The sequence below is a fragment of the Salmo salar genome, unplaced genomic scaffold (genome assembly GCF_905237065.1).
Source record: "Salmo salar unplaced genomic scaffold, Ssal_v3.1, whole genome shotgun sequence".
Classification (NCBI taxonomy): domain Eukaryota; kingdom Metazoa; phylum Chordata; class Actinopteri; order Salmoniformes; family Salmonidae; genus Salmo; species Salmo salar.
In genome coordinates, this window is record NW_025547623.1 from 16,300 (window position 1) to 28,932 (window position 12,633).

Consider the following 12,633-nt stretch of genomic DNA (forward strand, 5'->3'; position numbering starts at 1 on the left):
CAGCTAACGACTGAGAGCAAGAAGCTTCTCGCTTCCAACACAGCTAACGACTGAGAGCAAGAAGCTTCTCGCTTCCAACACAGCTAACGACAGAGCAAGAAGCTTCTCGCTTCCAACACAGCTAACGACAGAGAGGAACAAGCTTCTCGCTAAAACACAGATAAAGACAGAGAGGAAGAAGCTTCTCGCTTCCAACACAGCTAACGACAGAGGAAGAAGCTTCTCGCCCAACACAGCTAACGACAGAGAGCAAGAAGCTTCTCGCCCAACATAGCTAACGACTGAGAGGAAGAAGCTTCTCGCCCAACACAGCTAACGACAGAGAGCAAGAAGCTTCTCGCTTCCAACATAGCTAACGACAGAGAGCAAGACGCTTCTCGCTTCCAACACAGCTAACGACTGAGAGCAAGACGCTTCTCGCTTCCAACACAGCTAACGACTGAGAGCAAGACGCTTCTCGCTTCCAACACAGCTAACGACTGAGCAAGACGCTTCGCTTCCAGCAAATTAAAGATAGGATAGCGATTGCTTTGCTACCCAAAACCAAAGTAATTCTGAACTGCTGAAATTACTGCAATACTGTTAATATATTTTCATGTCATTTTTTCCCCAGTCCTACCCACTGATGAAGCAACATCGGAAGGAAGTGTGAACAGCTTTAATGAACGCAAGCTACAGCGTACGACTACTTGTTGATTCAAATGACAAGCCGACCCACTTGTATTCAGAACCACGTTGTTGACTGACAACTTTACTAACTAGCTAGTTTATTATTCGGTCTAAACCCGTCTGATTTCATTACTAACTAGCTAGTTCACTATTCTGTCTAAACCAGTCTGATTTCATTACTAACTAGCTAGTTCACTATTCTGTCTAAACCAGTCTGATTTCATTACTAACTAGCTAGTTCACTATTCTGTCTAAACCAGTCTGATTTCATTACTAACTAGCTAGTTCACTATTCTGTCTAAAACCAGTCTGATTTCCAACACAGCTAACGACTGAGAGGAAGAAGCTTCTCGCTCCAACATAGCTAACGACTGAGAGCAAGAAGCTTCTCGCTTCCAACATAGCTAACGACTGAGAGCAAGAAGCTTCTCGCTTCCAACACAGCTAACGACTGAGCAAGACGCTTCTCGCTTCCAGCAAATTAAAGATAGGATAGCGATTGCTTTGCTACCCAAAACCAAAGTAATTCTGAACTGCTGAAATTACTGCAATACTGTTAATATATTTTCATGTCATTTTTTCCCCAGTCCTACCCACTGATGAAGCAACATCGGAAGGAAGTGTGAACAGCTTTAATGAACGCAAGCTACAGCGTACGACTACTTGTTGATTCAAATGACAAGCCGACCCACTTGTATTCAGAACCACGTTGTTGACTGACAACTTTACTAACTAGCTAGTTTATTATTCGGTCTAAACCCGTCTGATTTCATTACTAACTAGCTAGTTCACTATTCTGTCTAAAACCAGTCTGATTTCATTACTAACTAGCTAGTTCACTATTCTGTCTAAACCAGTCTGATTTCATTACTAACTAGCTAATTCCTTATTCGGTCTAAACCAGTCTGATTTCATTACTAACTAGCTAGTTCACTATTCGGTCTAAACCAGTCTGATTTCATTACTAACTAGCTAGTTCACTATTCTGTCTAAACCAGTCTGATTTCATTACTAACTAGCTAGTTCACTATTCTGTCTAAAACCAGTCTGATTTCATTACTAACTAGCTAGTTCATTATTCAGTCTAAACCAGTCTGATTTCATTAACTAGCTAGTTCATTATTCAGTCTAAACCAGTCTGATTTCATTACTAACTAGCTAGTTCACTATTCTGTCTAAAACCAGTCTGATTTCATTACTAACTAGCTAGTTCATTATTCGGTCTAAACCAGTCTGATTTCATTACTAACTAGCTAGTTCACTATTCTGTCTAAAACCAGTCTGATTTCATTACTAACTAGCTAGTTCATTATTTGGTCTAAACCAGTTAGCTGCGACAGTCTCAGGTCAGGGAAGTTTGAGCTAGCGTTTTCACATTGGGCATGCTAACTAAACTTGGAAATGTTCCTGAAGTAAAATCATACAATAGTTTTTTCCCTTTCTTTACATTACAGTAAAAGATTGAAATGATTTCAAAAACAACCAGAAAAAAAAACTAGATTTCCGTTCCATTTTTTTTTCGAGACATCCGAACGGGTTTCTCGTAAACCGCCTCACATTATAACGTTCCAAGATTAAAATACAAGTGAAACCCCCCCCCAAAAAAAACAACAAACATGGCGGTATATACACTTGGAGAAGCTCAGAGAATCCTCACCTTGCCCCAGTTACTGTTGGTGTCACTGCTGCAGGGAGAACCAGAGCTCCACGGGCAATTCTCATACTGCGAATCCAGGCCAGGGTGGTCCAAACCTGGGGACAGAAAGGGGAGAGACGAAAGGGGTGGTGGTGGAAGTTTGGTTAGCTCACAAGAGAACACAAACACAAACCAGGACGTTCTTTCACTAATCATTGATCTGACGTGTGGATTGGTGGAAACGGGAGGGGTGGAACCCAGACGTTCACCTGTTACTGAGCGAGAAGAAGGAAAGGTGCCTTGTAGAAGTGCTCCAATGTCTCTCTGATCTCAATAACACGAGTACTCTCCCAGTGTCCCTCTAGCCCGGCCCGGCCCCCAGTGTCCCTCTAGCCCGGCCCGGCCCAGTGTCCCTCTAGCCCGGCCCGGCCCAGTGTCCCTCTAGCCCGGCCCGGCCCAGTGTCCCTCTAACCCGGCCCAGTGTCCCTCTAACCCGGCCCAGTGTCCCTCTAACCCGGCCCAGTGTCCCTCTAACCCGGCCCGGCCCAGTGTCCCTCTAGCCCGGCCCGGCCCAGTGTCCCTCTAGCCCGGCCCGGCCCAGTGTCCCTCTAGCCCGGCCCGGCCCAGTGTCCCTCTAGCCCGGCCCGGCCCAGTGTCCCTCTAGCCCGGCCCGGCCCAGTGTCCCTCTAACCCGGCCCGGCCCAGTGTCCCTCTAACCGGTCCCAGTGTCTCTAACCCAGTCCCAGTGTCTCTAACCCAGTCCCAGTGTCTCTAACCCAGTCCCAGTGTCTCTAACCCAGTCCCAGTGTCTCTAACCCGGGGGGGGAGGGGAGAGACGGGAAAGGGAGGGGAGACGGGGGAGGGAGAGACGGGAGGGAGAGACGGGAAAGGGAGGGGGAGGGGAGAGGTGAGAGGGAGGAGGGAGGGGCTGTTTATTCTTTTACGACGAGAACCTCTTCCTCCGTACTAAACTAACCCTTTCATGTCTCCTGTATCCGTTCTTCTCTTCTGGCAATTAGCCACCCTGCTTTTCTGTAAAGACTCGCTCCTTCTCACCAGTCACACACACACACACACACACACGGCGGCTGCCAATTCTCCTAGAATGTTGTCTAGTCTGCCTACTAAGTCAGAATGTCCCCCCTTCTCCTCCTCCCACCCTCTCCTCCTCCTCCCCTCCTCCTCCTCTCCCTCTACCACCTCCTCTCCCCGTTGTACCCTAACCCTACCTTTGAAGGAGCCCATGCTGTGACAAAAGTAGTTTTAAAAGTTGAATAGCAAGGTGAGACGATCTTAAAAGGTTAACCGTAAGAGAGATCAGATCAATTTATATGTATTTCACCTTTACTTAACCAGGTAGGCAAGTTGAGAAACAAGTTCTCATTTACAACTGCGACCTGGCCAAGAATAAAGCAAAGCAGTTCGACACTTAGACTTACACATGGAGTAAAACAAACATACAGTGGAACAACTGGGCTTCAGGAATGACCTTGTTGTCTGACTGGAGTAGTATAGGCAGAGGTCCAGGAATGACCTTGTTGTCTGACTGGAGTAGTATAGGCAGAGGTCCAGGAATGACCTTGTTGTCTGACTGGAGTAGTATAGGCAGAGGTCCAGGAAGGCAGAGAGAAGAAGAGTCAAGGTCAAAGGGTAAAAAAAAAAAAAAAAAGTTTGTCACCTGTTTGGTTAGGGGAGTGGCTGACCGAGTCCCGAATTGGAGCCATGCCTAGGATAAAGGACAGAAGAGAGGAACGAAAATGAGAGGGGATAGCGAGAGAGAGAGAGGATAGCGAGAGAGAGAGAGAGAGAGGGGATGGCGAGAGAGAGAGAGGATAGCGAGAGAGAGAGAGAGAGAGAGAGAGGGGATGGCGAGAGAGAGAGAGGATAGCGAGAGAGAGAGAGAGAGAGAGAGAGGGGATAGCGAGAGAGAGAGAGAGAGAGGGGATGGCGAGAGAGAGAGAGAGAGAGAGAGAGAGGGGATAGCGAGAGAGAGAGAGGGGATAGCGAGAGAGAGAGAGGGATAGCGAGAGAGAGAGGATGGCGAGAGAGAGAGAGGATGGCGAGAGAGAGAGAGAGGGGATGGCGAGAGAGAGAGAGAGAGGGGATGGCGAGAGAGAGAGAGAGAGGGGATGGCGAGAGAGAGAGAGAGAGAGGGGATAGCGAGAGAGAGAGAGAGAGAGAGAGGGATAGCGAGAGAGAGGGGATAGCGAGAGAGAGGGAGAGGGGATAGCGAGAGAGAGAGAGAGAGGGGATAGCGAGAGAGAGAGAGAGAGGGGATGGCGGAGAGAGAGAGAGAGGGGATGGCGAGAGAGAGAGAGAGAGGGGATGGCGAGAGAGAGAGAGAGAGGGGATGGCGCGAGAGAGAGAGAGGGGATGGCGAGAGAGAGAGAGGGGATGGCGAGAGAGAGAGAGGGGATGGCGAGAGAGAGAGAGGGGGATGGCGAGAGAGAGAGAGGGGATGGCGAGAGAGAGAGAGGGGATGGCGAGAGAGAGAGAGGGCGAGAGAGAGGGGATAGCGAGAAAGAGGGAGAGAGGGGATAGCGAGAGAGAAAGAGGGAGAGAGGGGATAAGCGAGAGAGAGGGGATGGCGAGAGAGAGAGAGGGCGAGAGAGAGAGAGGGCGAGAGAGAGGGGATAGCGAGAAAGAGGGAGAGAGGGGATAGCGAGAGAGAAAGAGGGAGAGAGGGGATAGCGAGAGAGAGGGGATGGCGAGAGAGAGAGAGGGCGAGAGAGAGGGGATAGCGAGAAAGAGGGAGAGAGGGGATAGCGAGAGAGGGGATAGCGAGAGAGAGGGGATGGCGAGAGAGAGAGAGGGCGAGAGAGAGAGGGCGAGAGAGAGAGAGGGCGAGAGAGAGAGAGGGCGAGAGAGAGAGAGAGAGGGCGAGAGAGAGGGGATAGCGAGAAAGAGGGAGAGAGGGGATAGCGAGAGAGAAAGAGGGAGGGAGGGGATAGCGAGAGAGAGAGAGAGAGAGAGAGGGCGAGAGAGAGGGGATAGCGAGAAAGAGGGAGAGAGAGAGAGAGAGAGAGAAGAAAAACAATTAAATGTTAAAACAGCGTCAGGAAGACAAGCAGCCAAAGACATAAAGCAGGGTTTACAGGAAGAGACAACCGCCACCCGCAGACACACTACCGCCGCCACCCGCAGACACACTACCGCCGCCACCCGCAGACACACTACCGCCGCCACCCGCAGACACACCACCGCCGCCACCCGCAGACACACTACCGCCGCCACCCGCAGACACACTACCGCCGCCACCCGCCGCCACACTACCGCCGCCACCCGCCGCCACACTACCGCCGCCACCCGCAGACACACTACCGCCGCCACCCGCAGACACACTACCGCCGCCACACTACCGCCGCCACCCGCAGACACACCACCGCCGCCACCCGCAGACACACTACCGCCGCCACCCGCCGCCACACTACCGCCGCCACCCGCCGCCACACTACCGCCGCCACCCGCAGACACACTACCGCCGCCACCCGCAGACACACTACCGCCGCCACCCGCCACACTACCGCCGCCACCCGCCACACTACCGCCGCCACACTACCGCCGCCACACTACCGCCGCCACACTACCGCCGCCACCCGCAGACACACTACCGCCGCCACCCGCAGACACACTACCGCCGCCACCCGCAGACACACTACCGCCGCCACCCGCAGACACACTACCGCCGCCACCCGCAGACACACTACCGCCGCCACCCGCAGACACACTACCGCCGCCACACTACCGCCGCCACCCGCAGACACACTACCGCCGCCACACTACCGCCGCCACCCGCAGACACACTACCGCCGCCACCCGCAGACACACTACCGCCGCCACCCGCAGGCACTACCGCCACCCGCAGGCACTACCGCCACCCGCAGGCACTACCACCACCCGCAGACACTACCACCACCCGCAGACACTACCACCACCCGTAGACACTACCACCACCCCCAGACACTACTACTGTCGAGCTAAAGGCTAGGAGCTGCCGCTTTCAAGGAGCGCGACACTAATCCGGACGCTTATAAGAAATCGTCTCTGACGCTCGTCGGATGAGGCAGGGGGCTTGCAAATTATTACGGACGACGAAGGGAGACCCGGCCGCGAGCTGCCCAGTGAATCGATCCTACCAGACGAGCTAAATGCCTTTGATGTTCGCCTCGAGGCAAGCAACACTGAAGCATGCATGAGAGCACAAGCTGTTCCGGATGACTGTGTGATCACGCTCTCTGTAGCCGACGTGAGCAACACTTTTAAACAGGTCAACATTCCCAAGGACGCAGGGCCAGACGGATTACCAGGAACGTGGACTCAGAGTTTGCGCGGACAAACTGGCAAACTGGTCTTCACTGACATTTTCAAACCACTCGCTGACCGAGTCTGTAATACCAACATGTTTCAAACAGACCACCATCCTGAGCCATAGAGGACCTTAGTGTTGACAGTACTAACCTACTGAGCCATAGAGGACCTTAGTGTTGACAGTACTAACCTACTGAGCCATAGAGGACCTTAGTGTTGACAGTGATAACCTACCGAGCCATAGAGGACCTTAGTGTTGACAGTACTAACCTACTGAGCCATAGAGGACCTTAGTGTTGACAGTACTAACCTACTGAGACATAGAGGACCTTAGTGTTGACAGTACTAACCTACTGAGCCATAGAGGACCTTAGTGTTGACAGTTCTAACCTACTGAGCCAGAGGACCTTAGTGTTGACAGTACTAACCTACTGATAGAGGACCTTAGTGTTGCCAGTACTAACTTACTGAGCCATAGAGGACCTTAGTGTTGACAGTACTAACCTACTGAGCCATAGAGGACCTTAGTGTTGACAGTACTAACCTACTGAGCCATAGAGGACCTTAGTGTTGACAGTACTAACCTACTGAGCCATAGAGGACCTTAGTGTTGACAGTACTAACCCACTGAGGCATAGAGGACCTTAGTGTTGACAGTTAGTGGACTAAACAGAGATCCAGATGTAGTCCAGGTGAGGTAATGTTTATAACAGTTAGGGGACTAAACAGAGATCCATTTCAGATGTAGTCAAGGTACGTTTACAGTAATCTAAATCTACATTGTATTACCTGTTAGTAGCGCTGCCTGTCCGGGTCAGGGCGCCGCCTGGCTGTGTGGAGGACAGCTGCACTGGGGGGTGGGGCTCCTACAGCCACGGGGTCAGCTTGTGGTCAGGGCTCAGGGCCGGGCACACAGGGGCAGGCTGGGAGAGGGGCTGGCAGCTGGCTGGGACCCTGTTGGCATCTCTGAAGATGCTCGGAGCAGTGTGTGTGTGTGTGTGTGTGTGTGTGTAGTGGGGACGTTTCGTTCAGATTGGCAGGCCAAGGAGGAGGAGTCTGCCTGGATTTGATATGTTCTGACGCTGTAGAGGAAGAGGAGGAGGAGGAAGAGGAGGGAGGGAGGAAGAGGAGGAGAGAAAGGAGTTAGGTTGGATACTCCTGTGTACTTTTATGTGAGTGTCAGACACCAGAACTTCTACTTCCTCTGGTATCTTTTCTAAAACCTTTCGGCTGCCTGCACACTTCTCCTGATCCAGCCACTGACTAACACAGACACTACACACTTAGTGACAGTGATCCTCTCCCTCCCTCTCTCCCTCTCCCCTCCCTCCCTCCCTCCCTCCCTCCCTCCCTCCCTGGAGAATATCATGGACACCAGGCAGTGTAGCGTCAGCCTGGTAATTCCACACCTCTTCCAGGAGAACAGAATGTGTGTGTGTCTGTTTGTAAACATGGCCGAGAGCCCAGAGAGGAGAGATAACATTACAGTCACAAGTGTGTTACTTCCCTCCTCGACTCTGACGACTGTGAGAACAGGGAACTCTAGTCACTGTTATACAACAGGCTTAGGAAAAGACCTGACTCCATGGCAACAAAACCTCAGAGACAGAGAGAGAAGCTAGGTAGGAGAGCTAGGTAGGAGAGAGCTAGGTGTTGGTATGTGGACTAGGTGCTGGTATGTGGACTAGGTGTTGGTATGTGGACTAGGTGTTGGTATGTGGACTAGGTGCTGGGTTAGGTGTTGGTATGTGGACTAGGTGCTGGGTTAGGTGCGGGCATGTGGACTAGGTGTTGGGTTAGGTGCAGGCATGTGGACTAGGTGTTGGGTTAGGTGCGGGCATGTGGACTAGGTGTTGGGTTAGGTGCGGGCATGTGGACTAGGTGTTGGGATAGGTGCGAGCATGTGGACTAGGTGCGGGCATGTGGACGAGGTGCGGGCATGTGGACGAGGTGCGGGCATGTGGACGAGGTGCTGGCATGTGGACGAGGTGCTGGCATGTGGACGAGGTGCTGGCATGTGGACGAGGTGCTGGCATGTGGACTAGGTGCTGGTATGTGGACTAGGTGTTGGGTTAGGTGTTGGTATGTGGACTAGGTGTTGGTATGTGGACTAGGTGTTGGTATGTGGACTAGGTGTTGGTATGTGGACTAGGTGTTGGTATGTGGACTAGGTGTTGGTATGTGGACTAGGTGTTGGTATGTGGACTAGGTGTTGGTATGTGGACTAGGTGTTGGGTTAGGTGTTGGTATGTGGACTAGGTGTTGGGTTAGGTGTTGGTATGTGGACTAGGTGTTGGTATGTGGACTAGGTGTTGGTATGTGGACTAGGTGTTGGGTTAGGTGTTGGTATGTGGACTAGGTGTTGGTATGTGGACGAGGTGCTGGCATGTGGACGAGGTGCTGGCATGTGGACGAGGTGCTGGGTTAGGTGTTGGTATGTGGACTAGGTGCTGGGTTAGGTGCGGGCATGTGGACTAGGTGTTGGGTTAGGTGCGGGCATGTGGACTAGGTGTTGGGTTAGGTGCGGGCATGTGGACTAGGTGTTGGGTTAGGTGTTGGCTATGTGGACAAGGTGCTGGCATGTGGACGAGGTGCTGGTATGTGGACGAGGTGCTGGCATGTGGACGAGGTGTTGGGTTAGGTGTTGGCTATGTGGACTAGGTGTTGGGTTAGGTGTTGGCTATGTGGACTAGGTGTTGGGTTAGGTGTTGGTATGTGGACTAGGTGTTGGTATGTGGACTAGGTGTTGGTATGTGGAATAGGTGTTGGGTTAGGTGTTGGTATGTGGACTAGGTGTTGGGTTAGGTGTTGGTATGTGGACTAGGTGTTGGTATGTGGAATAGGTGTTGGGTTAGGTGTTGGTATGTGGACTAGGTGTTGGGTTAGGTGTTGGTATGTGGACTAGGTGTTGGGTTAGGTGTTGGTATGTGGACTAGGTGTTGGTATGTGGACTAGGTGTTGGTATGTGGAATAGGTGTTGGGTTAGGTGTTGGTATGTGGACTAGGTGTTGGGTTAGGTGTTGGTATGTGGACTAGGTGTTGGTATGTGGAATAGGTGTTGGGTTAGGTGTTGGTATGTGGACTAGGTGTTGGGTTAGGTGTTGGTATGTGGACTAGGTGTTGGGTTAGGTGTTGGTATGTGGACTAGGTGTTGGTATGTGGACTAGGTGTTGGTATGTGGACTAGGTGTTGGTATGTGGACTAGGTGTTGGGTTAGGTGTTGGTATGTGGACGAGGCGCTGGCATGTGGACGAGGTGCTGGCATGTGGACGAGGTGCTGGCATGTGGACGAGGTGCTGGCATGTGGACGAGGTGCTGGCATGTGGACGAGGTGCTGGCATGTGGACGAGGTGCTGGCATGTGGACGAGGTGCTGGCATGTGGACGAGGTGCTGGCATGTGGAATAGGTGTTGGGTTAGGTGCTGGCATGTGGAATAGGTGTTGGGTTAGGTGTTGGCTATGTGGACTAGGTGTTGGGTTAGGTGTTGGTATGTGGACTAGGTGTTGGTATGTGGACTAGGTGTTGGTATGTGGACTAGGTGTTGGTATGTGGACTAGGTGTTGGTATGTGGACTAGGTGTTGGTATGTGGAATAGGTGTTGGTATGTGGACTAGGTGTTGGTATGTGGACTAGGTGTTGGTATGTGGACTAGAAGTTCAGATCACCATGGTGATAGTCTCTATAACTGATCTCTACTGCTGGTGCCTGAGGGGGACGTCCATGTCATCAGCACCCGGGAAATAGTTGTTGGAGAGAGAGAGAGAAGAGAGGGAGGAGAGAGCGGGGGAGAGAGCGAGGAGAGAGCGGGAGAGAGCGGGAAGAGCGGGAGAGAGCGGGAGAGAGCGAGGAGAGAGAGCGAGGAGAGAGAGCGAGGAGAGAGCGAGGAGAGAGGGCGAGAGAACGGGAAGAGGCGAGATAGAGCGGGAAAGGGCGAGGAAAAGCGGGGGAATAGCGGAGAGCAGAAAGCGGAGAAGCGGAAAGCGGGAAAGCGGAGCGGAGAGAGCGGGGAGAGAGCGGGGAGAGAGCGGGAGAGAGCGAGAGAGAGAGCGGAGAGAGAGCGAGAGAGAGAGAGAGAGCGAGAAGAGAGAGCGAGCGAGAGCGAGGAGCGAGAGAGAGGGGAGCGAGAGAGAGAGAGGGGGAAGCGAGAGAGAGAGAGGGGAAGCGAGAGAGAGAGAGGGGGAAGAGAGAGAGAGGAGAGAGAGGGGAGAGAGAGGGGGAGCGAGAGAGAGGGGAAGCGCGAGAGAGAGGGGGAGCGAGAGAGAGAGGGGGAGCGAGAGAGAGGGGGGGAGCGAGAGAGAGAGGGGGGAGCGAGAGAGAGAGGGGGGAGCGAGAGAGAGAGGAGGGGCGAGAGAGTTGGAATGAAAGCCTGCAACCCCCTGTGGCTCGTCAGGACCAGCGTGGGTTAGCCTAACAGGTAATCGACAGAGTGACAGAGGAGAGAACACGACTACAACAGGAAACTAACTTTATTGTCCTCCAGGGAAAGGAAGTGCTTGGTTCAGTCTCTTACAACTTATATAAACAACCCTGTACTAAAATACACCGACAGGAAAGAGGTGGATAGCCTGGTCTGTCCTCTGACTAGCTAGGCTAACAACATGTAACTGGCTAGTAGATACGCTGCAGAACAGCTAGGCTAAACAACATGTAACTAGCGAGTAGCTACCCTGCAGAACAGCTAGGCTAAACAACATGTAACTAGCGAGTAGCTACCCGGCAGAACAGCTAGGCTAAACAACATGTAACTAGCGCGTAGCTACCCTGCAGAACAGCTAGGCTAAACAACATGTAACTAGCGAGTAGCTACCCTGCAGAACAGCTAGGCTAACAACATGTAACGAGCTAGTAGCTACCCGGCAGAACAGCTAGGCTAAACAACATGTAACTAGCGCGTAGCTACCCTGCAGAACAGCTAGGCTAACAACATGTAACTAGCGAGTAGCTACCCTGCAGAACAGCTAGGCTAACAACATGTAACGAGCGAGTAGCTACCCTGCAGAACAGCTAGGCTAACAACATGTAACGAGCTAGTAGCTACCCGGCAGAACAGCTAGGCTAAACAACATGTAACGAGCTACTATCTACCCTGCAGAACAGCTAGGCTAACAACATGTAACTAGCTAGTAGCTACCCTGCAGAACAGCTAGGCTAAACAACATATAGTAGCCTAGCTGTTCTGCAGGGTAGATAACAAAATGTAACTAGCTAGTAGCTACCCTGCAGAACAGGTAGGCTAACATATAAGTAGCTAGTAGCTACACTGCAGAACAGCTAGGCTAACATGTAACTAGCTAGTAGCTACTCTGTGCTGGGGACCCGGCTGTGGCTGTCTAGGGCAGGAGGTGATTTAACCCTGCTACTGAGACCCAGTCCTGACTAAAACCCTGCCTGACTATCAACTGTTTCACTCCTGCCAGTAAAAACAACCCAATTTCCTGGTCTGGGCACACTGCCCCGCTCCACTGGTTCCCCCACCAGAGTTCAATAGGTCAACTCTGTTCTATTTCCTCAATTAAAAAAGGAAGTAGGCCTCTTTTTAAAATATCATTTCCTTGATTACTCACGTTCTCTTTCCTCACCACCTTCTCAAAACCCATTGGATGAGAAGGTTAGATGTCCCTCCCCCCTCTGATCTTCTCATCCAATGGGTTTTGAGGCAGCGGTAAAAGGACACCATTTTATTTATATATTTTTTTAAATCAAGGAAATTAAATTGAGATTCTCGCTTTTTGTTGTGTTGACATTGCAGCCCACCATGTTGTCTCAGGGGGCCGTGCTGTGGCACTTCGCCTGCCTGGGAAACGATGTAGGGTAAAACACAAGAGCTGAGCCGCCGGGGGACCGAGGCTACCGGGCTGAGCCGCCGGGGGGGGACCAAGGCTACCGGGCTGAGCAGCCGGGGGGGGACCAAGGCTACAGGGCTGAGCCGCCGGGGGGACCAAGGCTACCGGGCTGAGCCGCCGGGGGGGACCAAGGCTACCGGGCTGAGCCGCCGGGGGGACCAAGGCTACCGGGCTGA

General features: G+C 52.3%; 1 protein-coding gene across 1 annotated transcript in view; it reads right to left on the reverse strand.

Annotated features, from left to right (window-relative positions):
* LOC123732103 (trinucleotide repeat-containing gene 6A protein-like) overlaps positions 1-12,633 on the reverse strand; it is a 37,722-nt gene that overhangs the window by 1,371 nt on the left and 23,718 nt on the right. The window contains exons 4-6 of the mRNA XM_045711452.1: positions 7,403-7,695; positions 3,984-4,031; positions 2,327-2,421 (exon numbers count right to left, since the gene is read on the reverse strand). Coding sequence (XP_045567408.1) covers positions 2,327-2,421; positions 3,984-4,029 — 141 coding nt within the window. The 5' untranslated portion in view covers positions 4,030-4,031; positions 7,403-7,695. The remainder of the gene's footprint in view (positions 1-2,326; positions 2,422-3,983; positions 4,032-7,402; positions 7,696-12,633) is intronic.